The sequence below is a fragment of the Hoplias malabaricus genome, chromosome X2 (assembly GCF_029633855.1).
Source record: "Hoplias malabaricus isolate fHopMal1 chromosome X2, fHopMal1.hap1, whole genome shotgun sequence".
Classification (NCBI taxonomy): Eukaryota; Metazoa; Chordata; class Actinopteri; order Characiformes; family Erythrinidae; genus Hoplias; species Hoplias malabaricus.
In genome coordinates, this window is record NC_089819.1 from 44,079,079 (window position 1) to 44,105,232 (window position 26,154).

Sequence of the window (26,154 nt, forward strand, 5' to 3'; positions counted from 1 at the left end):
CTGATAAAACTCTTAAAAAATGAAGGGCTACCCAGTTACACCATGGACATATTTTGTATCATTAAGGGTTCTTTCTCACATGCCTTGTTTGGTCTGGATTTTCTGACTTTTCAGTTTGATCCAAACCGCATGTGCAAAAGTTGGTCAGATCAAAAGAGCTGGTCTCAGGCCGGATCAAACAGAACCAAGGTCCAGTTTGTGTGCAGTGTGAACACACTTTTTTGGTTGATTCAAACTTTCAGACCAATTACAGGAAGTTGAGTCAGTACAAATGACAGAGACGGACGTGACCAGGCAATTTATCTCACTGCCTTGATGTAGAAAACATGTCAAAACCTTTAATTTAACTGTTGATTCATTACCAGAACCATAACATGCTCCTTCAGTGAAATCTGAGTCATCAGTAACACATGAGGGAGAATAAAATATAAAGTATTTCTCCAGCCTCACTTATGTCACATATCTGTAGTAAACATAAATAAAAGCTAACACACACTAGCACACTATACAGGGTATAAAAAATACTGCATGTTTATCAGAAGGGCACTCAGTAGCCTGTAGATAAAGTTAAGGTGGGTGTGGTTTGGGACACACCATTAAGTCGCTCCACTCACAAGTTGACAAAGTATCTGATATGTTTAGTGTGTTAAACTAGCCTCACTGTCAGGATTGCTCCAGTTGCATTCTGATTGGCTGTTTGTACCTGCATGTATATGCGCTACCAGGTATCATTTTGTAAAAAGAGTCTTGCAATGCCAGACTAGATATATCATAATCTGAGCCACATAACAAGTAGTAGTTAGTGTTGGACGGTACCATATCATACCATATACCACCATATGCCTCCATGTGTACGGTATCTCAAAATGAGGTTGGTATATAAGGCTGTATAAATGTGTGTGGTGTGTCAGATTTCAGTTTTGTGTCTTTACAAGGCCATAATGTTCACTTGTATGCATTTAAAAGAGCCACAGGGAGGAGGCACTTTAGGGGCTCACTGACAGCTGATGTTACAGTCTGAAAATGGTTGGGAAAAACACAAGCCCAGTAGCCCACTACAGTTGTGAGTTTAGTGCTGAGTTTCGGTCAAAGAGACAGGAATGAAGCTGTAAACAGTTAAAATACTCAGAAGACCCTTCACTTGAACTTGTGCTCACAGGCATCAGGCTTTCTCCTCTAAATATGTGTGTTTTGAGCCTCAGTTCACTGAAAAGTAATATGTTGTGGTGTGCTAAACCACATGTGCCAGTTAGTTGGGTATCAGTACTTCTAAACAATGTAGAGCCTGTATTATTTCACTTATTTTCAATTATTTTCAAACCCACCCCACCCATGGTAATACTTTATACTGTGTTAATATTTTGAGATGCTATGACAGTACTCCTAGTAGTAGGACACAATAGAAACAGATCTGTTCAATCAGATGCACATCCCTCTATAATCAATCAATCGATCAATGTCAGTTAGTCATGCATTACATTTCTGTGTTTAAGGTAAAAATATAAGTTAGCATAGCACTAATTTCTGCTAGGAAGAACCCTTGTGAACCATTATTCTTGGGATAACGTGTTATTTTGATGCATTTGGAAAACATTCTAATACTGCATACTTCACTTTGAACATTGAACCTTCCACCTCCAGCTATGGACAGTTGTTTCCTGTCTGCCATCAACCTTACACTTAGAGGAGTACAAATGGAAAGCGCTCATCAGTCAGCTTTAGATAGTGCTAGCTTGTTGACGTCTGCTTGGTGTCGTTGGGCCCTCACACTTAAAGGGCAGGGTTTAAGTTACTTCCTGGACACACCAAACGTGTTAGCATGGATATATAGGAGCACACACTTATACATACTTCAGAGGTGTTTGTGGGACTGTCAAGCTCCCATGTGTTCAAACTTAAGTTAAAAACAGGGGATGAACTGTAGCAGTAGTATAGCAAGAGGCTTAATATGGTCACACTGTATTAGAAGAAAGAATGATGTGGTTGGAAAAGGTCAGCTGGAGCTTGATGTGCTTGAGAATACTGCATAAGCATGTCCTGAGACTGTGCAGCCCATATCAGGCCTAGAACGAAGAAGAGGAGAGAGAGAGAGAGAGAGAGAGAGAGAGAGAGAGAGAGAGAGAGAGAGAGAGAGAGAGAGAGAGAGAGAGAGAGAAACTCATACTAATAATAAACCTCCATCCATCATCCAGACAACAAGCAATTAGCACATACCACGCTGCCCAACTCGCATGCTCCACTCTGGACTGTGTGTGTTTATGTGTGTGTTTCGGGAAGAGAGGAGCGCATGTCTAAAGGACAATAAGAGGACTGTGTTTATTTGCTTCTGAAGGTTTGTGATGGTTTGAGTGTTTGGTCAAGTGTCAGAAGTCAGTCAGTAGCGTTAAATCAGAAACAGAATCATTTAATTTTGCCAAATAAGATCATATTTCTCAAAGCCAGCCCTTACAATTTATGAATTTCACTCCTTTAAGGTGCACTCACTGTTGACACAGATGTGTACACATCTTGTATTATCCATATTAAAAAGCCTGAAATGGAAGGTGATGCTCTGGAGGAGCTGCACATTAAACTACGGTTACCTTTCCCAGTTTGTCCTAGAAGGGTATAAAGCCCCTGAATATTGAGTTGTGGATGGAGTGGGTGTTTTCACTTATGTTACAAATATAGCTACATTAAAATGTGTATTGGAATGGCATTTTTGGTCAAGAGATCATTCAACATCCATAACTGATGGTGTTTTGGCTGAAGACTATTAAATCTTCCCTGAATGGTTCTGCATCTAGTGCCAGACATTTGTAGAAGCATGGATACTGTTACTGGTATTTGTCTGTGCAGGTGCACATGTATGTGTCATGTGGTCCACATAATTTATTTATAGTTATAGCTGCCTTTTTAGACACTCAAGGATTCTTTACAATCAACACAGCTCAGAACGCCATTCCATTCAATGCTCAGTCAACAGAGACTGGCGAGAAGCGGCAGCCAAATGCGTACCTCATACTCTCAACCAGGAACGACTATCCACCTGATGGAGTGCATCGGGCGCTAGATAAAAAATAACTAAATAAAAGTAGTTAATGTACAGACCAGAGAAGAATTCAGACCAGAGAAGATATTAAGGGAATAAAAAGATATAATTAGAAATATAATAGCAGTATAAATAGTAAAACAAAAAATAGCAGTATAAAATAACTTACAAGGAGCTAAGCACTGTGGGTTTGTGAATGTGTGCGGGGCCTGAGGAAACAGAAAATCAGCCGTTATTTATAGTATATTACAGAATGATATTAAACTTTGAACAGTTGTGCAGTTGTGCAGTGGAGTTGTGGGTTTATAATCACTTAAAGCATTAAGATGCTTTAAGATCTGAGAGAAAATGTGGTAAACAGTGGCATAGCTACTGGGGTGGGGTGTGGTGGTGGTGGTTAATTTAACCATAATATATGCTGGCCCAATGGTACACCCATAACTCATGGAAATATCTAATCTCTTAACAACATACTTCACCAGTTAGATTCCAACAATACCAGACACAGCACTGATGTCTATTTATTTCCCTCTTATTCATAATGCATCCTAGTAAGCTACTTTAAAATCTTTCAGAAACTGCTACATGATGTATTAATTATTTATGAAAATACAGTGTTAGATGATAAAAAATATTCCAGCCAAATACTATATTAAAATATATATTTGTATCAAAATATGCATGTTTCTCAGCAAGGGTTCATAAAATCAGTGTAACATTATAATTAGCAAGTGGAATTTTGGATAGCTAAATTGGATTTATATTTATACAATGTAATTATTCTACTATACTGTAAATAGGTAGTATTTATTAATGTAAACACAAAGGCTATACTTGGTCATCAGGTACTGAGATTGGTCACAGAATCTACTTCCAAATTTACTGAACTATTCTCCATCACTCCAGAGAATACAGTTCCACTGCTCTGTAGTCCAATGCTGGGGTTTTATACCCATGTTTCCCATTTCGTCATTGGGCATAGTGAGCTTTGCGTCAAAGGGACACCCTGAATTTTCAGAACAACAGTGATACACCAGCAGTGGCTGCATCTGTACCAGAAAATCTTAAAAACACACACACATAAAGTTTATACAGTTTGAAAAGCAGGATTCTGGAGCAGCTGCAAATGTCTGTCACTAATCTCCCTGTCCCTCTCCTTTTTTGTCACAGGACCCCCTGGACGAGGCATGTGCCGAGGGTATTAGTGATGAAAATTATCGGTTAGAAGGTAAGTCTCCCCAGTCCATTCATCTTCCTTTCTTTCTCTCAATCCTTCATCTTTTGTTTTGTGTATCCTGACAAAAATAGGAATGTGTAATTAGTTTCCTACTTCTCAATACCTGTTTAAAATTCATAGATTACTTGAAACAGATGATATAAACTTATTGAAACCAAGCAAATCATATTTTAGTAGAATTGGAGAATCACAAATGTGTCTGAACATGAATTCTTCGGTATTATCCAGCTCATATTCCTTAGAAAAACCAAAACCTAGACAGATAAAACATGCCGGCACTCACCTTAGACCAAACAGTAGTGTCTTTTGTTCCTGTACTATGAATGGTGAAATGGTTTCAATGTGTAAATATTTGGAAAAATGTGACCGTCTTTTACAGAGACTTACAGAGGAAATTATTTTTGTAAATATTTGGGTGTTGGAAAAAATCTCCTTCTGCTCCCTGAATCTCTCTCTCTTTTTCTTTATCTCTCTCTCTCTCTCTCTCTCTCTCTCTCTCTCTCTCTCTCTCTGTCTCTCTGTCTCTCTCTCTCTCTCTGTCTCTCTGTCTCTCTCTCTGTCTCTCTGTCTCTCTCTCTCTCTCTCTCTCTCTCTCTCTCTGTCTCTCTGTCTCTCTCTCTCTCTCTCTCTCTCTCTCTCTCTCTCTGTCTCTCTGTCTCTCTCTCTATCTCTCTCTCTCCCCTCCCATATATTGAACAGGAAAATATATATTTAAAGGGTGGGGGGATTTGTGATGTCACTTAGAAATGGATACTTCTGATTGATCTACGTCTTTCAAAGTCAGTTCACCAGCTGTGTTTTGGGTTTATTTCCCCAACTTTGAAATTGTAAACGATGCAGGGTATAATAAAATGCCAGCCCTTGGGATTTTAAAATCTCACTCTTGCAAACTGTGATTGCAAGATAAAAAACATTCCTCTTCCAGGCCCTAGTTTCCCCACGTCGCCTGTTTTTCTGGAGCAGTTCCAATTGTTCTGTATTCTTTGTGCCTTGACCCCTGGGTTAGATTCTGAGAGAAGTGTAGCTGCCGCTCTCTCTTTCTGTTGTAGCCTCTTGGCTGGAAAAGAGCAGAGAGGTCACTCAGGGCAATCCCGCAACGAGGGACTCGTTCCTCCGTTAAGCCCTGTGAAGATTTCCCACGCATGATTGGTTGGGTTTGGTTTGTTTGTATGGACGAAAGGTCACATAAGGTCATAAGAAAGGGCCTCACAATCATCACACGCATAAGCCCACTTTTAACTCACACTTGATTGTGATTGGCTCATTTGGGGTTGGTGTGGTATCTAAGGTCAGACAGAGATAGATGTGATTGGTTGAAAATAAGCTGTTTTGAAAGAGTAAATAGTCGGTTTGAGCTTTGATTAGAATACGTATATAAGGGGTTTGGGTGCTAAATGTATCTTAAAGAAAACAATTATATTCCGTTATGCTTTGGTAATGGAACTTTGTTTTTCTGAAATGGAGTGCCTGTAAATCCACAAACTGAAAAATAAAACAACTCAGTCTCAGAGATTTTCTTTCTTTATTTTCTCCAAGTCAAAAAACATAAATAACATGATAAAATGAGCTCTGATTTTGTGCTGCAATTTAGTGCTGGCCTCTTCGTCTCCAATCATAGTGCTGGACCAGTGTTTCTGTGAGAGCCCAAAGACATTTGTTAATGGATCAAAACAAGCACAACTCGTGTGGAGAAGAGATAAGATTACTAATTACATATGGCAAAGACAAGAATGAAGAAGACAAACAACAAATTGAAAATGGCTTAAAACCAGAGCATCTCCTCACTCCTGGGCTTGAATTCAGCTGAGGTTCATTCTCATTTAAAGGAATAAGTGCTGAAACCCATTGGTCTTAGACAGGGTAAGAATGGTGCTATGCTGTTTGACCTTTGTGGTATCTTAAATGTTTTGATTCAAACACAGTAGCGTTGTACTATTTTTGTGGGTCTCTTCATCACAGCTTAAAGGGCAACTGGTGTGTTGAAACTTTATGATAAACTGTAAATATGACAAGACAGCAACAGCATTCATTCATTATCTGTAACTGCTTATCCAGTTCAGGGTCGCGGTGTGTCCAGAGCCTACCTGGAATCATTGGGCGCAAGGCGGGAAAACACCCTAGAGGGGGCGCCAGTCCTTCACAGGGCAACACAGACACACACACATTCACTCACACTTTTGAGTCACCAGTCCACCTACCAACGTGTGTTTTTGGACTGTGGGAGGAAACCCACACGGACACGGGGAGAACAAACCAACTCCCCAAAGACTGTCACCCGTCCCTGGAGCTGTGTGACTGCGACACTACCTGCTGCGCCACCGTGCCGCCCACAGCAACAGCATGAATGTTTTAAATTAATTTGTTGTGCACATTTTAGGGAGATATAATAGAAAATAATCAAGAAGGATGATAGGAATTAAAAAAAATAAATAAATGTGATCAAGAGCACTTGTTTTATACAGTACAGGGCAGCCTGGGTAAAAGGGAATTTCAGAGGATAATAAGAGTAAAAGGAAACAGTCATGGGTGAATGCTGGGCCCCACTTTCTCAGCTGTTTCCCTGGAAATGGCTTTTCCATTAGTAGTAGCGTGAGTCTGTCACACAGAACATTAACATCATCCTGAACCTCAGTACAGTATGAATTTCAGATGTCTAGTTTGAGTACGCACTTGAGTAAGCACTTAATGTTTATTTAATCCGGCCATGTTGCAGAAAATCTGATGCTTCTTGTTACAAATGTGTTACTCTCTTGAATGGACTCCAAAAAACAACACTATATATATATATGTGTGTGTGTGTGTGTGTGTGTGTGTATTTTCCAGATCACAATGTTAAAAAAGGGATTAAAATCTAATGCAGAAAAACACAGACATGCAAAGTAGCTTCCTCTGCATAAGGAATACATATCCAAAATCAGTTTGGAACATTCATCAAGTCTGCATATCTAGCCAATACTGTAACTTATTTTGAAGCTTTTATCTGATGATGCTGATATGATTAGATCATCTAGAGAACTGTAGAGCACGAGTTAGTCTAGATTTTGTGTGTGGTCCGGCTGTAGAAGATGGACAGCATGCTTCTTATGATGAGTCTGGTGTAGCATGTGTCCTGCAGGCGTCAAGCAGACTGTCACCACTGAGCCTTTATTGCCACATTCTCACGCACATGAAACAAGCTTGTTCTGTCTTTCTCTTTATAGAAAGTCATGAGATTTCAGATCATTATTTTTTTTCCCTCTCTGAATATCACTGATTGTTCTGCTGGCCATGAATGATAATTAGGAGCTGCTATAACTAAAGTAACTTTGAAAACATCATAAATACAAAGCAGAAACATCAACAGATTTATACACGCTATATCTATGTTTGTAGACACCCTCATCATTTGTGAACCCAGCTATTATAAGGTTGTATAATTTTCATAGATTAGTGAAAATTAAATTAATTAAACCGGACAGTCTTTACATGAGCCTAAGGTCACCATGCCCAGTGCCAATCATGGAGCACGGGGAGCATAAAGCCTCCTAGTGTAGGTCTGTGGAACAGTAAACTTTTCAATGAGCGATGGACCACTTTCCAATACCCTTGGGGTGAGCTGTAAAGGCTTTCGTGATCCAAAACTAATCATTTATAATCAGTACCAAATTGCAATAATATTCTGGTGGCTGAATACCAACAAATCATCACAAACATGTTCCAGTAGCTACTTGAAATAATATCTACTGCCTTCCCACAGGAATAAAAGGTGTTACTGCAGCATCGTTAGACAAACTAAAACATATTTTTACCCTTGATTCCAAAGGCTTTTGAATGAGCATGTGTCCACAAACTTCAGCATAAGTGTGAGTGTGTGGCGTAGAGCAAAAGAAAGAGCAAAAGAAAGAGAATGAGGATAGAGACAGTGTAATGGTGACAGTGTAAACCCTACACACTCTCCTCTGCCTGTGGGTATAGGGTGATCCTCTGCACAACACATTTGGGGATTAAAATAGTGCAAGGCTAGCAAAATGAGAGTTCTTTAAAGGAGGCAGAATGTCTTCTGGTTGGTTTCTGTCCTCAGACGCTTGCAAAAAATTCCATCTTGGGATGTGTAAAAACATCGGTTAGGCACTGTGAAAAGAGTCACAAACAAGGTTATACCTCCTCTAAAAACCTTTAATTCAAACTGTCTAATATTGTTTTAACATATAAACAAAGCCAATTTAGACTGCAAGCAAAATGCTATTGGTGGCTGTTTTCCCTGGATAGAAGTGATAACCTTTATCCCCTTGAGGAATGGCAGTGAACACACACACACACACACACACACACACACACACACTAGGAGCAGTGAGCATGCACACACCTATGGCGGCATACCTGCTAATGTACTAATGCGCCTTACCTACAGCCTAGATGTTGAGGGAGGAGAAATCACTGTCCCTTTACTCCCCCACCCCCATTTTCTGTCTTGTCCTCTGGATTGAACCGGTGACCCTTCAGCCCCAAGCCCCTCTTTTCTAGCCTTTAGGCCATGGCTGCCCCAGATAAATATATATATATATATATATATATATATTCAAAATGAAATTAGTCTTACAGAAAAAAAATTGGACACCGCTAATCAAGCGACTACCATCATTTTGAGATCATTTTATAATCTTCACCTGATATTTAGTGCTTTTCCACTGTATGTTACCTGCTCTGCTCTGCTTTTCCACTAGGCAAACCTGGTACCTAGTTCTTGAAAAAGGTTCCTGTTCAATCCCCGCTTGCGCCTGGGTCCAGGTGTGCCGAGTAGAGACTAACATTGCAGAGTGCTGATTGGCGAGGGAGGCTTGTCTACCCCGATCTCCCGCACAAACTAACTGCATGTAAAATCTCCAAATCTGGTGTTTTGAAGAGGTTCAAATTCTCCTAGGATTGGTAACAGACAAAAGAATCCAGAGTAGCATGCAGTGGAAAAGTGCCATTTGGTTGAGTGTTGATATGTATCTCCTCAGGCCAACTGATGAAGACACGCAGTTTCTCTTCTGTAAACACACAAGGGTGAAAGCTAATGGCATTGAAAGTAATTGCTCTCGGAGGTAATAACTGCAGTCAAATTGAACAATTCTAATCAGGCAATTATGTGATAATTGTGATACATCCTGTCTATTTGCTTAATGAGAGACAGGCCTATCCTTTTCCTGTGCGTTCCTTTGCACAATGACAGATGAATCATTGGCCTTAATATGCACTTCCCTTCATCATACACTGGACCCAGTTTGTTTTCACCAACAACTTTTCCAAAATTTTGAAGACTGAGAGAGAGAGAGACAGAGACAGAGGAGAAAGAGGAGGGGAGTTGTGGGGGGTGAGGGTGTGTTAGTCCTTGTGACTATACCTGTGCCTGTGGCCATGTGCTGATGTAGGCTTGCACATTTCATGCTTGTGTGTGTGTGTGTGTGTGTGTGTGTGTGTGTGTGGTTGTGTGTGTGTGTGTCCATGTGCCTGTGTGTCCGAGAGTTTGTGTGTGTGGGTATGGGTGTGTGCATGCTACGTTACTGTAACCCCTTCAGGCCACTCATTACCCCTCCAGATAAGTATCTCTGAAACATTGCGGACGAGCTGGCGAGCAGATTTTTGCCCTCACTCACAATGTTGCCTTTGAGTATCTAGCCCTGATCAAAAGCCTAGAGCCTCTGCTATTTCCCTAAAAAAAAAAAAGTCAGTAAAAGCTCCCTGGGACGACTCCTTTCATTCTCTGGTGCTTTTCTTTCTCTTTTTTATCACTCTCTCTTCTCTCTGCCGAGGGACAGGACAGGTCCTCTTTGATCTGAGCAGATCAGCAGAAGGGGGGGTGTGGGGAGCAAGAAAGAGACACTGTTGTGTCTGCTGATCCCTTTGGCTCAAACAACAAACACTGTTTTAGATTTGACTTTGCTTAATTAATTAGAGATTCTGTTTAACAGACGGACTGATCCTTGGCCAAAAGGTTTGAGAATGGAACTTCAAAGCATGGGGATTGGGGGCAGGGGGGAGGATTTAGCCTGCAGGACACAGGCTGGCATGGCGTGGAGGACTCCTCCCCGTTCAGCGTTAGATGTACTGCTGCCGTCTGCAACATCTCCCTCACGAACCAAAACACACCAACAGAGCAGCTGTGAAATCTGAGAATTTACCAAGAGTCATTTTCTTAGAAGGATCACTGCCTGAGTCGACTAGTTCTCAAACTGGCACCAAGGGTTTGAAAACGTTGGCATACAACTGAGGGAGCTAGTAGTGACAGTGGATTTAGGAACATGAAAATGGATATTTGTAATGTTTACTAAACTCTGCAGGAATTCTCTCAGTCTAAGCCTCTTTAAAGGGATATAATGTAAGAATTGGCTTTTTGGTCTCCTGAGCACCCCCTACGTGCTGCTGAGTGTAATTCACATTTACAGTACTGTCTCACACACATCTCTCTCCCTCACTCACTTGCTCACTCACTTAAACACGACCAGCTCATTCACTTAAACAGAACTTTACATATTCTCCCTGTCTCTCTCCCAGACAAACAAACACCTCTCTCTCTCTCTCTCTCTCTCTCTCTCTCTCTCTCTCTCTCTCCCTTTTACTCACTCACTCATCGAGTGATGTTTACAAAAGTAGCGAACGGCTCTCTGAGCTCCGGCTGATTTTGAGCTGGGGGAATGTGTGTAATCTAATCTAATCTAATCTAAGCTAATCCGGCTGAGGGAAAAGAACTTGGCACATGAAGGAAACTTTACAATTGAGAGTAAAAACAATTAGAGAATGGAAAACATTACATTTGATAGCAATATTATGATCTGAGCGCACACAATTTGCTCTCTGTGCCCATGAGTTTCACATTTGCACATGTGAGAGGGATATTTACACACGCAAAATGTTACAACTTGCAGGTTTTCCAGTGTTTTTTGCTCCCACTACTTCTACATTGATGTGGCTCCATACATCTGTTCACATTCATTTAATTAATTTAATTTTGTTCTATTTCCATGTCCTGTCTCTAGAACTGTCTTGCAACACATCAACTTTCTTGTTTCCCTCTGTAGTGGCCCTGCCACCTGAGAAGTTTGACAGTTGCGGTGTGGAAGAGAAGATGCAGGAAAAAGAGGGCGCTGCAGCTACAGGCCTACACAAACAACTTCAGTTTGAGGTAATTTTATGAAAACACACACACACACACACACACACACACACACACACACATAGACACAATAAAGAAGTGTACAATATGCTATTTTTGTTCATCCATGGACTAATGGCATCTCTTATGGTTATTCTTCATCTTTTCTGACATCAAGCTTATTTTGAACAGTTAAGATGGGTGCGTCTGAACTAAGAAACTAGTTACATATCAATAAGTGCTTACTGATTACTGCTTTATTCTTTATCAGGAGCTGGAGTGTGCTGTTTCAGTCGAGGAGGACAATAGGCAGGAATGGACATTTACTCTGTATGACTTTGACAATAATGGCAAGGTTACAAGAGAGGTAAAATGCTTCTTTCCTGTATAGCGCTTCTTTGAAGTTCTTAAACAGGTTAAATTCTTGATTCTTGGAACCATAGGGGTATCCAATGAACTGGCCCATGTTTCCACCAGTTTAGATCGAACCAAGGATACTTCATCAGTGTTGCTGGGGTGCTGAATTAAATGCAGAACAGGATCATTGTTTATTCTTTGTTTACAGTGGGTTCAGAACAGAGTGAAATATGATACATGTGAGTAATTGTTGCCAGAGAAAAGTAGTCAACGCACCTTGTGTTTCGCTAAACACAGCCCCAAAAACACACTTTATATAACGTGCTGGGCTCCACTGCATTATAAAAAGTTGAAGCTCTGTGCCCTTCCTGGAGTTTCTTTAGCTCATGGTTCATGCTGAAGCACCAACTCTTCTTTGGTTCCTGCTGGGAACAGATTTTTCTGGTTCAAGAAACCAATTTATTTTGGTGGAAACATGTACAATGGTTCCAAAATAGGTTAGGTACCAGTTGGTGGAAAAGTGCTTATAGACACACACACACACACACACACACACACACACACACACACACACACACACACACACACATATGCTCATTCACAAACAACCTCTCTCAATGAAAACCCATTATGTGAGATCTGCTTTTTAAATAAAGAGCATTAATGAGTAAAGCGTTTTTGGTAATCACATTGTTTTTTTGCTTTTATGGTTTTGCAGTACTTTGTAACCAAACTTGGGTAATAATGAAAACAACGAATGTCAATAATAATCTAAATCTTAGTCCAAATTTTTGTCATTAACCCTGATAACTACTTAGAAAATATGATACTAATTTATAAAGAATGTATTTAGACTTAGTAGCTCTCTCCGTCTCACTCTCTTTCAGGATATCACTAGTTTGCTGCACACCATCTATGAAGTTGTGGATGCATCTGTGAACCACTCCCCCAGCAGCAGCAAAACACTCCGAGTCAAACTATCGGTCGCACCAGACGCCAGCCAACGATGGAGGAACTGCACTCAGAACAATACAGGTAGAGAGAGAGACAGAGAGACAGAGAGAGAGAGAGAGAGAGAGATACCTGACAACTATGTGTAGCCTTCAAAGCTGAATGGCTTTTGTACATCAGAGCAGCTTCTTACAACTCTCAAGCTGCGCTCTCTCGTCTTCTCCACTTTCATTTCAGCGTGAAAACTGTAAGATGGCTGCATTTAGCTTAATTTTGAGAATGGGTGACATGATGAACAAGAGCAATGAGGGTGGGAATGGGGAGGATGAAAAGAGAAAGCGTGTGTGTGTTTGTTTATGAGCTGTCATTTGAACTATTTATATGCATTGTGCGTTTGAAAGCGACAGTCTTTGAAAACAGAGGCAGTCTTCAAACTGCATCAGATCCCTCCACATTAATGAACTCATGCTTGTGTGTGTGTGTGTGTGTGTGTGTGTGTGTGTATTTGGCTTTATATGAGCCCCCTCAGTCAAAAATAGAATAAATGAAGCATTGTTGTTTTTCCTCTTTTATAAATCTTCAAAGTGTTAAGCAGGGAACAAAGGTTTGTTTCTTTCTTTGGTGAGCCACTGTGACTCTATGTGTGTGTGCGCGCATGCATGTGTGTGTGATGCTATGGAGCTCAGCACAGTTGCAGTTTTCTTTGATAATAGCCTCTCTCTCTCTCCCTTTCTCTCTCTCTCTCTCTCTCTCTCTCTCTCTCTCACACACACACACACTCTCTCACTCTTTCTCTCTCTCGTTCCCTGATTCCTCAGACACACCCAATCCCAGAATCAAGGGAGAAAAGTGCTTTGAGGAGCCCAGAAGCTCGGAAAAGAAGTCCAGAGCCCTTCTGAGGTCAGGAGATTCACTATTATGCTAGTCCTGTCACAGTGAACTTTAGCTGACAGTGAATTGCCCTATAAACAATTGTGAATCTCGCATGAGTTTACTGAATACACATGTGGCCAGAATGACCACATGCTTGTTTCAACAACAGAAATAAAATGATCGTCCATGTGTACTACTTTAATTTACAAAAACAATAGAACTAAAGAACTGTATAAATGAAATAACTGCAGTCTTGTGTTTGTGTCAAGCTGTAAACATCCTGAGAGATTAAGATAGTTATCTTAATTGTATTATGTTTTGTTTATCAAGTAATCAGTAATTATACATTTAGAAATACAGTTTTAGAGCTATGAACAATAGCACTGTCCTTGATCTGTTGTTAATTCATGTGGTTGATTTAGTAGGCGTCACCACAGTGATCACCACACACAGCAAGGCTGCCAGAGGCACTGTGTGGATGAAAACCTGGAGAGGAGGAATCATTATTTGGATCTTGCAGGCATTGAGAACTACACCTCGCGCTTTGGAACAGGTTAGAGTGGTCATTTAAATGTGTAGTTTATATAATTGTGTTAAAGTTTGTGAAGGTCACTCTAAAGTATTCAACCAAACAAACATTTGTTCTTCCAGCTGCACCCACCACGGAGCCCCCCAAGGCAGACCAACACGCCTCTCGTTCTGCCAATCAAACGCGCTCCCGCTCCCACGAGCCTGAGAACGGCCACGCCTACCCACCTTCCTCCCACCACCGCCGCTCACACACCATTTCCACAGAAACGGCAGCCCTGCCGAACGGTCTGTGTCCCCGCCCCCGACCACTGGACTCTGTCCGTCAGACACACGGCATCCGCTCTCCCAAACCCCACCACCGCACCCCCACAGCGCAGGCCTCCTCCAGTAGAGTGATGAAGAGAGGAGCTCCACCTCCCCCTACCCTGCCTGTTCAAGCCGGACCTCACCAGATCTCGGGACCCTACCGTCGGCACAAGCAGCGGCCCAAGGACACCGGACCCTCGTCCCGGGCGCTGGGGCCGGCAGTGACCACTGGACCCGTGGTGGAGAAGGAGCAGGTGAGGGATCTGCCCAGCGTGGTGCTGTATGAAGGAGGCTTGGCACAGGTGGTGCAACGACATGAACACCACCACCATCATGAGCACCATTACCATTATCACCACTTTTATCAGTCCTGACTGAGGGGCACCACCCGGGGGCCGGGGAACCCCAAGGCTCAGTGGAGGAATGAGTGAAGGAATTAAGCCCTCCCCACTGGGCTGGGATTACCAAGGCTGAGCCAAGACTGACGGACACTGGACACCAAGTGAAAGTGGCCAAATGTGGAGTCATGTGCAAAAGTTTGGGCACGGGTGTCAAATGACACGTTGACATTGGTTGATTTTCTAAGTGAGAAAATAAGCGCATGTCCTCTAAGGAAAACACACTCCAGCACATTTTGATGGGCCATTACTGCTGCTGCTGCAAAAAAAGACAAAATTAGGATCATGTTAAACTCTGCAAATGAATAGTGCACTCGTATTTAAAGAAAAAAAAACTTCTGAGGATCTACACTTAGTAAATGGAATAATCATGTACAATGTGCGGAGGGGTTCAAACTTTTGCATACGACCATATTGCGGACAACCGAGTGAGTGCGTTTGAGTCCGTGTCATTCAACCTTCAGTCTTTTCAGTTGCTATTACGGCAAGAATTGTGAACAGAGTAGCAGGCTTGGAAAGGGCTATATCACTTCACTCCTTTTGCCCCTTGTCCTCCCTGTCCCTACTTTGTGTCCATGTGAAGCTGAGGCCCCTGCAAGGGTCACGACTGTTAAATGAAGGATTGTGATCTATGAAGGAAAGGAAAATGAGGTATTATCTCCTGTTTGAGGGCTGGCATGTCTGTTTAAATGTACAGTACCAGTGAAATGCTTTAGACACACCTGACTGAATGTATATTTTATATATTTTTTGACGTTTAGATGTTTACATCCTTATTTAATCTTTAAAGCATAAAACTGGTTTGCAAGGAAGTACTGTGCAAAAGTGTGAGACCACTTTTTCATTTATTTCATTTGCTGACAAACCCCCACGTAAATGTTTGTTTACAATTTGGTTGCATTTTCTTCTGAAAAAATGAACTGAAACACATTCGGTTTGTTGTTTTCTTCAGTATTATTAGGAAATGTGTACAATATTAAACACAGAACACTTTTCCATGAGGAGGTGTGTGGGTGGGTTTGATTGGTACTGTACATGCGTGTGTGTGTGTGTGTGTGTATGAATGAGTGTGAGCATGCGCGTGCCCCGATTGCCTAAGGTGTCTAGGTGGACACCGCTCCTGTGCTCTTGCCACTTGATTACCACTTGAAAAGCACTTTGCTACAGAAAGCTTCACCAGTGGACAAACGGATCAGAACCGGTTCCATTCTTGCAATACAGGACTCGGCTTCAGACAAAACAGAACAGGAGCATGTGAATACAGAGTGAAGAAGGAGGAAAAAAATCATAATCTGCTGCTACCTCTAGTATTATTGTAATTGTCGGTAAATGATCATTTAGATGGTATTTTTATTTTCGGTTTCTTTTATTTTCTAATATGCCACCAATCTACAGTTCTGTCCTTTTTTAAAATCGCATACATATTCTAAACAGACTCATATGTACGTGTTTAACAAAGGAAATGTCAACATTGTAAGCTTTATTAATGTGATATTTTTATTCATTGTGTAAAGCTTTTTTGTTTGTTTGTTTTTCCTCAGTCCTAGATTTAAATTTAAAGCTTTGTTTTTGTTTTTTTGTAAAGACCACTAAATATGAAAGATTTATAGCGCAGTTAAGTGTAGTATATGACAATATATATATGGACTCTTTGCATAACAGAGTTGTGAAGTTTCTCTAAACTGAAATTAGGCAGATGTGTGTGTGTGTGTGTATTCTGTGTTAGAGTGTGTGTAACACTGTGTGTGCCAGCTGTCTCATTCCTAAGGTGCAGGATGACAGCAGTGGCGGCTTGCAGTCTCCACTCCATCCATAACTCACCAAGACCTAAAGCCTACTGTCAGGGGAGTGTGTGGGTGTGTTTTTGGATGTGTGTGTGTGTGTGTGTGTGTGTCCGCGCATGTGCACTTCTGTTCAAATGTTTGGAATCACTTGCTTCATATATACCATGGCCTCCAGAAATATTTGAATAATTCTACCATTAGTAAACATTATTACATTTATTTAAGTACCGGAGAGACTTGACCATAACTCATATGATGCTACTAATCTTTAAAGCCAGTTTTACCTGAGTGCTTATTTCTTGCTGTAGTTTACTTTCCTGGCCACCAGTGGTCACACATTCCACAACACGACCGAAGCCACAACAACAAAGACGGCCATTTGGATCCAGAGAGCTATAAAAAATCATGTAGTGCACCTTTAAATGTGAAGACTAGCGCAGTGAAATGCCTAGTGAAGCCTTTTCAAACCGCCCCTAATATAATCACAAGCTCCAGGAGAACATCAACTGCCCGATACACATGAAAAAGCATGAGTGTGACCCAATTCCTTTACAAATTATATTTATTATACAACCAAATTCAAAATACTGATTTCAGACTTTGGCATGGTAGTGAGAGAGAGAGCTAAACTGATAGATAAGCAACTCTCTCTCTCTTTTCTTCTGACCTCAGAGTGGCTCAGACAAAAAAATGTAGCATGTCCATCTGGCAGAAAGTAACACTGAGCTCCAGTGAGAGTATGGCGTATCTCTCAAGGGACACAGCTGCCTCCAACAGAACAAACATTCAGCTTGGCTCACAGTTCCCCTGCCAGGCCAGTAGTGTGGAAGACACCAGAAAAAAAAAAAGAAGAGTCATTAGGAAATGAGCTAGGACACGGACCACAAACGCCTGTCACATCCACTGTGAGGGTGGTCTCATTAAATCTAATGTACCATTGAGTTTTCTTTCAGCTGTTGTCTCCCCCCACTTTCCCGCTCTCTCCCAAACACACACACACACACACACACACTTTCTCACTTTCTCATACTTTCTCTGTAGAATAGCTTCCTCTGTCTTAACATGCATTTAAATAAGATTAATGATACCATGTGCTGCTGCAATCTGTGTGTGTGTGTGTGTGTGTGTGTGTGTGTGTGTGTGTGCGTGCGCTGTAATGAAGAAGTGTTTTCCGGTGCCATGTTGAAAGTCAGCCTTTCGTACTGAGGGGAATTCTACGTCATTTTTGGGAAGCAATATAGCAATATATTATTATTATTATATTATTATTATTATTACTACTATATTGCCTAATATACCATATTCTGTACTTGGGAAAGCGTTCTCCATAACCCTGCACTGAGCTCTGTGCACACTGTCAGTATTTTCCAGGGATGGTCTGTTCGCTGTGTTGGTGTCGCTGATGTAAATAACACACGGACCGAAGGTAAACCCTGCATCTACCAGGAGGAATAAGTGCTATTTATGTTCAGATCTTGTTCTTTCTGTTCTCTGCAGAGTTCATCTTTGTACCCGATCGTTTCCGTTGATCGAGTGTGTGTGACCTAACACACGCTCTTTCACGTCAAGGTGCTTGTGTACTGAACAATACCCAGAATTCTCTGTTCTGACCAAACCCACAGTTCATAACGTCTGTTTTATTAATCAGTTCTCATACCTGTATGTAGTTTATTATAGATGGACTCGATTAATGGCTTTATTTATTTGATAGCAGGTCTGTGCCAAGAGAACTACACTTTCATTAAAGTTTGATCTTCCATATCAGCTGCTTATGTGTGGATTGTTTATTAATACCAACATTCATTCATTCTTTGTTTCTCTAACTCCATGTCCCCCTCTTTAGCCTCTAGCTCTTAACTCTTTCTCTCTGCTTCTTTTCCTCTTCTCCTCTTTATTCTTTATATCTGAACACTTAAAAATAAAGGTGCTACAAAGGGTTCTTTGTAGCACCACTTTTGGTTCCACCAAGAGCCATGTTTTATTTAAGAGATTTGAGGTTCCTGACCCATTTAAATGCATTTCAATATCTTCTCTTTCTCCCCTCATCACTCTCTCTCTCTCTCTCTCTCTCTCTCTCTCTCTCTCTCTCTCTGTCAACTCTTAAGGTCCCTCAATCATTTTTTTGCCTCTAAATCTGTCCCAGCAGCAGCTCAGTCGTCCAGCCCATCTCTCTCCACATGTACTGCCTTTGATAAGTATGCACACACACATATATACAAGCTTATCTTTCAGGGACAACCACAGAGCCTTCTCGCTCGCACACACACGCACACACACACACACATTTAAATCCTCCCTGGCCCTCTCCAGGGTTCTGAGTTAAAATCCTCTGTCCACATATCACTCTGCAAACGTTCACTTTGTTCCCAACATGCCGTCTCACTTTAAATTCAGACCGCTACTTGCCTTCCAAACACACTCTGTCCATTCACTCTTTAAAGCCTTTAAAGCATTGCTCTCCTTTCTAACACCCAGCCCTCTTTTCTTATATTAATGTCCATAACCTCAAAATGGATATTAATTCAAATTAAGCCTCAACAACAACTGATGAGCACAACTCACAGTGGTTCATACGTACTGTAGACACAGGGAGAGGGAACTGATCTCGCCCTCACACACCCCCCTCAGAATCTAGAGCTGAAATCAAACTCATGTTGACACCCAGAAGCCTCAACTTAATAAAGGTATTCACTGCTTCTGTTGTGATTCAGAGCCTTTCTTTAATTTTCCAAAGAAAGCCACTGGGCTGTTTAGTTTCTGAGCAGCTCCACATCCTTTCACACCCATAGTGTTGAGCTGTCTTCTCACAGTGGAAGAATGCATAGAAACACCTGGGGAGTTTCTCAGCTCTGAACTCAAAGTGGAGTTTGATTTGCTGCCGTCTGTTAATGTGAAAAAGGCGACACGGTGGCGAAACAAGTCATGTCACTGTCACACAACTACAGGGACCTGGAGGTTGTGGGCTTGAGCCCTGCTCCGGGTCACTGTCTGTGAGGAGTTTGCTGTGTTCTCCCTGTGCCCACTTTCCTCGGGTGCTCCGGTTTCCTCCCACAGTCCAAAAACACGTTGGTAGGTGGCTTAGCTACTCAAAAGTGTGTGGTGCCCTGTGATGAACTGGCATCACATCCAGGGTGTTTTAATGCCTTGCGCTCAGTGATTCCTCATAGACTCCAGACCCTGAAATGGATAATCAGTTACAGATAATGAATATTTCTGTTAAAGATGATGGCTTTAAAGGTGAGATTCATTATTGTAATCAAAAAACACTGTCTATAAAATTCAGAAGATGTTTCCTCACCATTTTTCTAGCTCTAGTCTGTTTGCATTCCTCAGAGTGGTCTAATGTGTTTTTACAAGGCCCCAGAGTCTGTAAATGAGTAAAAAACCAAACTGTCTCGGTCCGGTATGCTAGTCTTACTCTTTCTCTCTCTCTCTGCTCATGGCAGAGGCATCTGGAGTTATTTAGATAAAGAAGAGAACTCCACACGCTGAAAAACACGAACCGATATGAGGATATTGCTCTATTCCTGCTCCATAGGTGCGTAATATTGACTTATGTCTGCTGTTTCAGATCGCTTAAGGTGGAAATGTCTCCAAACTCAGAAGACGGCTAACTGCATTATCAAAGGTGCTACAAAACTAAACAGTTACAAATGAGGTTCTGTGGGAATTCAAACAGTGAATAAAAACTTACAGACTAGTTATATTTTAGCCACCAACAAACATCATCATCATCATCATCATTTTCTTCTCCGCTTCTCCATTTCAGGGTCGCGGTACCAACAAACAATAGTCATTAATTTCCCTCAAACATACCGTTCCACCTTAAGAGACACAGCTCTTAGAATGGCATTTCCCCACAATGTAGACTTTGCTTTAAGTCCACTTTGTCTAAATGGGACATGTTTGGTGGTCTATCAGTTCTTACATAGCTGTTAAGAGTCCCACTTCTAAAAGCTTTCAAAAAAATGACTTCAGCTAAAGCACATTTGGACTGGGAATTTTTAAAGGGTGGTCTATGACTTGAAAATGAAATGTGTGCACAACTATAGGCTCCAAGTAGTGTTCTTCTTTTCTTGGATACTGCAGCAGGGCTAATACGGCTTCTATGGTGTAGGCTGGAACATCTGAGTGTCAGAGATCTTTATTAAGCTTTACAGAAGTCTCTCAAGAGGCCCAATTTAATATTTTACAGTTTCAGAGAAGGAGATTGAGCGTAGGAAGGACTGACATATAAAACATCTTTATGTTGACACATTTAATCTGCTGCCAAATGTTATGTCTGTTTTCAGAAAGTCATACTCCAGGATTTTAAAAGTGATTTTACATCAGCGTATATTTGCTCATGATGCCATTTCCCTGAACAAGCGTTCACAGTTAAACACTTGTGCAGTTATTCACGAACAATGACTGGATTAGGAACACATACCTCGCTCTTACATCTAAGCTCATTGTCCATTTTATCAGCTCCACTGTCCACAGACAGTAATCAACAGAGTGTCTATGCACAGTGGATATTTTGATATGTCGAGTAAACCTTTCACACTATTTGTTGTCAAGTTCTGGCTAAAGAGGGCAGCAGATGAGGCTCTGTCCCAGGAGAGTTGCTGAGACTGACCGTTATCTGGGTATTGCCACGGGCCGAACGAAGCCTGTTGCGTGTGCAGCATGAGACGAGCTCAGTGTGCTTTTGTCTGCTGCCGCTTTGAAGTGTGTAGGGGTGTAAATGGGTGTGGAGGGGTGCAGCAGCCTCCAGAGCACACACATGCTCCACACACTGCAGGGGGGCAGAGGGGGAGGGTGACTTTAACCACGCAGGAGCAGAAAAAATAAAGCAAATCCAATGATAATGTACATCTGTTCCACCGTATTTAGGCGCTTTGAACATTTTTTTTTTGGAGGGTGGATAAGTGGAGCCCCCTTTTTCTTACAGTATCTGGCAACTTCAAAGCAGATTGGCGGGATAATGCAAATCATGGGGAACGTGCATTTTTTCTGCAAGGCTTCGGAGCACGAAGAGCAGAAATACAGAGAAAGACAGGAATTAAAGCTAATTGCTGTGGCAGCCTTTTATGTGCAGAAGGAAGAGTAAAAATACAATTCTGCCGTAATCGACATGTTCATTGAATTAGCAAAGTGGCCAATGAAGCGGCTCCCATCATAGTCATCTCTCTCTCTCACAGCCTCTCGCACCCTCTCTCTTTCTCACACTGTCCTGCTCATTCTCTTCTTCGGTATTCTTTCTACTTGTTTCTTTCCCCTTTCATATTTTCCTTTTCCTCTGCTCTTTTTCCATCGCCCTGTTTGCTGTAGCTCGTTCTTTCTCATTCATTCTCCTTTTCTTGCACCCTGAGCTTTCTTGCTCTCTCTCCCCTTTTCTCACTCTCCCTTGTCCTTCACCCACTCTTTCTTTAATCAGTTTCTCTCTTTTCATTTCCCACTTCTCTCTTGCCCTCCTTCTTTGGTTCTCTTTTCTGCTGTAGATCTGTTGCATGTTTCATTTCCCCATTCTCTTAACTTCCTTCTTCCTCCTCTTTCTGCCTGGTCTCTCCCCCTCCATCTCTTATGTCTCTCTCACACTCTCTCACACTTGGACCCAACCACATTCTGTGTTTCTCTCCTCTATTGTTTTCTTTTTCTTTTCCTCTTTCTCTGCCCTTTTGCTCCTTCTTTGTCCATTTTTTTGCCTCTCATTTTGGACTCCTCATATACGTTAAGGAGTTACAACCAAGTCTGCTGTGTCTAAGTGGCTGTGTGCTTGATTGTGCTTTAAAGATGTGATTTGAGTGTGTGTATGATATTCCGTACCTGTTATGACACAACCACAGAGGATGTAGACGTCACTCCAGTCCTATGGAGATCTTTAATGCAGCAATTACGTCAAGTGGCAAGACATAAATAATCGCTGTTCAAAGAGTCTGCTGCCTTCAGAGAGGTTTAATAAAGTGCAGCATTTCAGCCCCAGGCCCAGTGCTCCACAGCTGCTTCAGAAAAGTGCTGCATGGTGCAGAGAACTAATGCCTTTCAAAGAGCTCTAATTTTTAATTTACTTCATGATTTTTCAGAAGAAAACTCAATATTAAACAAGTCCAAGTCACAGTTAATTGGCTTCAAAACGTGATCAGGAAGGTCTTTTTAAAATGGCTGGATGAGAACTGAGCAAACAAAAAATGGAACATTCTTTTCTTAACTTTGCTGTCTGCAACTAAACAGGTTCCCTTAAAACTGGATTGAATTTAGATTCTGAAATAATCATGTAACATTTAGGTTTATAAGAGTTTTACAGCTTAAAGTCGCACCATAGAAAAGTGTGAAAAGATGCAAAACACTCAAGAGAACAGCACATAGGTGTAAGGTCACCCTTGCCAAGATGTGTTCTTGCCTTGTGCCCAGTGCTTCCTTCTGGCTCCAGACCCACAGTGACCCTGGATGTGGTTGCAGAAGATAAATGAGTGAATGAATGGTTACATGTCCCCTTGCCTTATCAGCTGCACTAATGCTGTTTGATAAGGTTTACACCAGTATAGGGAAGAGACCTTTTTTTTTTAGCTTACTGGCTAAATAGACATAGGCAAATCCTTGCTGTTATATACATAATACTGCAACTAAAGGTTTGAGTTAATTTGATAAGAGTGAAATTCAAGTGTAAGTAACATTCAATCTTCTCCTACCGCCTGTTCCTGTTTACGATCTCTAAATAATAAGGGAACCTCTTCAGGACTGAGGCAAAGGATCAGGAATGTGATAAAAGTCTAGCTAGAGCTTTGGGACAGTGACTACAAGGATATTTGTTCTCCAAAATCCTCAAAAATGAGTTATGGGCTCTAGCTACTAAGGTAACCTGAGGCAAAGAAGCTTGGTTAGCAGTGAAAGAGGTCAGGAAATCTGAGTGAGTGACTGAGACTAAAGGAGAAGGACGAGGTGCAACAAAAGACAATAAGTATGAAGCAGGAACTACAGTCACGCAGGTCAAAGGGCCAAATCTACACAAACCTACAACAAAAGAACACTTTGCGGGATTAGTAACAAAGCCTTGTAGAGCAGGAAGCTCCTCCATTGACTTTCCTTACAAAGACACAGAAGAACCAGACAAAGAATGACAGGAAGAGAGCAAAAGAATGGGACTGCCTCCTCCTTGGGAGTGTACTATTTCAGAAAATAAAGAGGAGACAACAAGAGAGCAAGTCAACAAGTCTTTGGGGCCACAAGCAACAATCTTGGTCTTGGCAGAGGCATTGTAACACCATCCAACTTTCCATGTTGAGCCATTTTCACAAGTGTTTTCCAAAATTCTGGAAGCTTGTGTCAGCACGGCTAACAAAGACACAGACACATTTGTCAGGGCAAAAGCTTCTGGTCTATCAGTCAATAAATATCAGTGTCCTGCGGTTACCTGTTGGTGAACTCGGGATCTGAGGACCTAAGGCAGAAAAGGTCCAGGGGGTAGAAGCTACACTCATAGAGAAAACAAAAAAGCATTATGTAGGATCAACAACAAACCCCTCTGCTGAATATCCCTAGAAAGAAACATAGTAACAAGACGAAGAATGACAGGAAGACAGAAAGAACCAATGAGTCTCCTTGGGCATGTTCTACCCCAGATTTTATAGAGAGAACAACAAGCAGCAAGTCTACAAGTCTATGGGGCAACAAGCAGCAATCTCTCCTCAGCAGACGAATTCTAAAATCTTCCAAATATAAATGCTGTCCTCAGGAACAGTCAAATGATCCAGAGACATTTAGTAGGACATTGGGTAGAAACTGCAGAATTAGTCAAATATATCAAAGTCCTATAGCACATCCGGTAGTTCTTTCAGTGAATTGGGCATCTGTAGAACAGGATAAGTGCAGGCCAAAGTGGTGAAGCATAACAGGCTAAAGTGGAAGCATGAACTGGTGCTGCACCAGATGTTGATTTGACATTGGAGGTTGCAGGAGCTTGGATCATGCCCAGCAGGAATTCAGCACCTGAACCCATAGAAGCGAAGCTTAACAAAATGGATTGGAGTTGGATATTGGAGGGATGGAAGTAGTAGGATCTGAAGAAACTGGACCGGAGTCATAAAAGCAAGAGAAGTGAGAGCTGGAGACAAGCTTGGGGTGCTGATCAAGAGAGAAGACGAAAGTGTAAATGGTCCTGGAAAGAGCTTTGAAACATCATTTGTCAGACACAGCTTATCTTGGACTGGAACCTGGACTAGAGGCGCGAGAAGGGGCTGGGACTGAATGGGCAGACACTTTAACCACAGTAAAAAAAATAGAGGAAACTGGAGATCCTGACAGCTTCTCCAATGCCTAGCCTACACCTTAGCTGAAACCAGGAGTAGCCAATTTGAGATTGTTGAACCTCTGAGAAGTGGATTCCAGGCCACAGAACCAGAGATCCGTGAGGCTGGGACAGCAGTGGGAGGCACAGAAATGTCAAAAGCTGGAACAATAAATGGGAAACATGGCTAAGGTGAATGACAATGCCACATTTTCAACAAATATCAAAATCAACTTCATGGCAGATCTGTTATTTGGTGACAAGTAGATAGGCTGTAGTTCCTTCAGCAAGGGATTTCCTCTCTAACATGAAAGAATGCTCAGACTGCTTCCACAGTCATTCAGTGGAGTGAACCACAAATGAGCTGAGGAAGTGGTGAAGAGCAGTGGTTTTAATCTATTGTCCCAGGGCCACATCCAAAGGGATAGGCCACTTCTTACCACCCACCACACACATTTTACATTAAAAAATAAAAAAGTGACACAGCATGAATGTCACACGCTGAGTAAACATGTTTTTTAATGTAGCTTTAACAAGCCTATTTAGATCAATAGCTAGATAAATTTACCTGTGTTTACACATGATATAGAAGTAAATATATACTGTCTATGAATTTAGAAACTCCATTTCCATAAATATTGGGGTTTGTTTTACACTAAATTACACTAAAAAGTAGAATATATTATTAGTTTATTCCCTTTCTTTACTTTTATTTAAATATCAAAATAACAAAGAAAATGTTTCCAGTGCTTTCTCTGAGCACCTTATATAGAGTAAATATAAGACAATGTTTAATTGGTACAATGTTGAGACAGAGGCAGGTTTACCACTATGTTACATCACCTTTCCTTTTAATTAAATTATTTTGATCATTTGGGACTTGAGGAAACAATTTTTTTAAATTTCACAAGCGAAATGTATGCCCATTCTAATCTGATACAAGACTTCAGCTGCTCAGCAGTCTGTGGCAACCATTGTCGTATTTACTTCGTGATGCACCGTAGGAGACAGATTTGGACTGTAGGCAGGTTAGTCAAGCATACTCATTATGTCTACAAAGTCACACTGTTGTGCAGAATGAAGTTGGGCATTGTCTTGCTGAAATAACCATGTACTTACCTGGAGAAGACAGAACATCTCTCTAAATTTCCAAGAAATATCTACCTTCTTATATATGCAATCCAATGATGCACCTTTAAATCATGACAGAAGTTTGCTTTTGCATCTTTGATTGATAATACTCTTAGAGTATTTAGAGCAAGTGCATTTTTTCTTTGTCTGTAACAGCTTATAAAGTTCAGGGTCG

At 41.3% G+C, this 26,154-nt stretch overlaps 1 protein-coding gene across 2 annotated transcripts in view; it reads left to right on the forward strand.

Moving 5' to 3' along the window:
• The window catches only part of LOC136676838 (protein naked cuticle homolog 1-like), a 39,139-nt gene extending 20,829 nt beyond the window's left edge, over positions 1–18,310 (forward strand). Inside the window, exons 4-10 of one of the 2 annotated variants that reach the window (XM_066654091.1) lie at positions 4,202–4,259; positions 11,309–11,412; positions 11,654–11,749; positions 12,627–12,774; positions 13,509–13,590; positions 13,989–14,116; positions 14,215–18,310. In XM_066654091.1, the coding sequence (XP_066510188.1) occupies positions 4,202–4,259; positions 11,309–11,412; positions 11,654–11,749; positions 12,627–12,774; positions 13,509–13,590; positions 13,989–14,116; positions 14,215–14,774 (1,176 nt within the window). In that variant the 3' untranslated portion in view covers positions 14,775–18,310. The remainder of the gene's footprint in view (positions 1–4,201; positions 4,260–11,308; positions 11,413–11,653; positions 11,750–12,626; positions 12,775–13,508; positions 13,591–13,988; positions 14,117–14,214) is intronic. The other variant, XM_066654092.1, reaches the window with a different exon arrangement.
• The last annotated feature ends 7,844 nt before the right edge of the window (positions 18,311–26,154 follow it).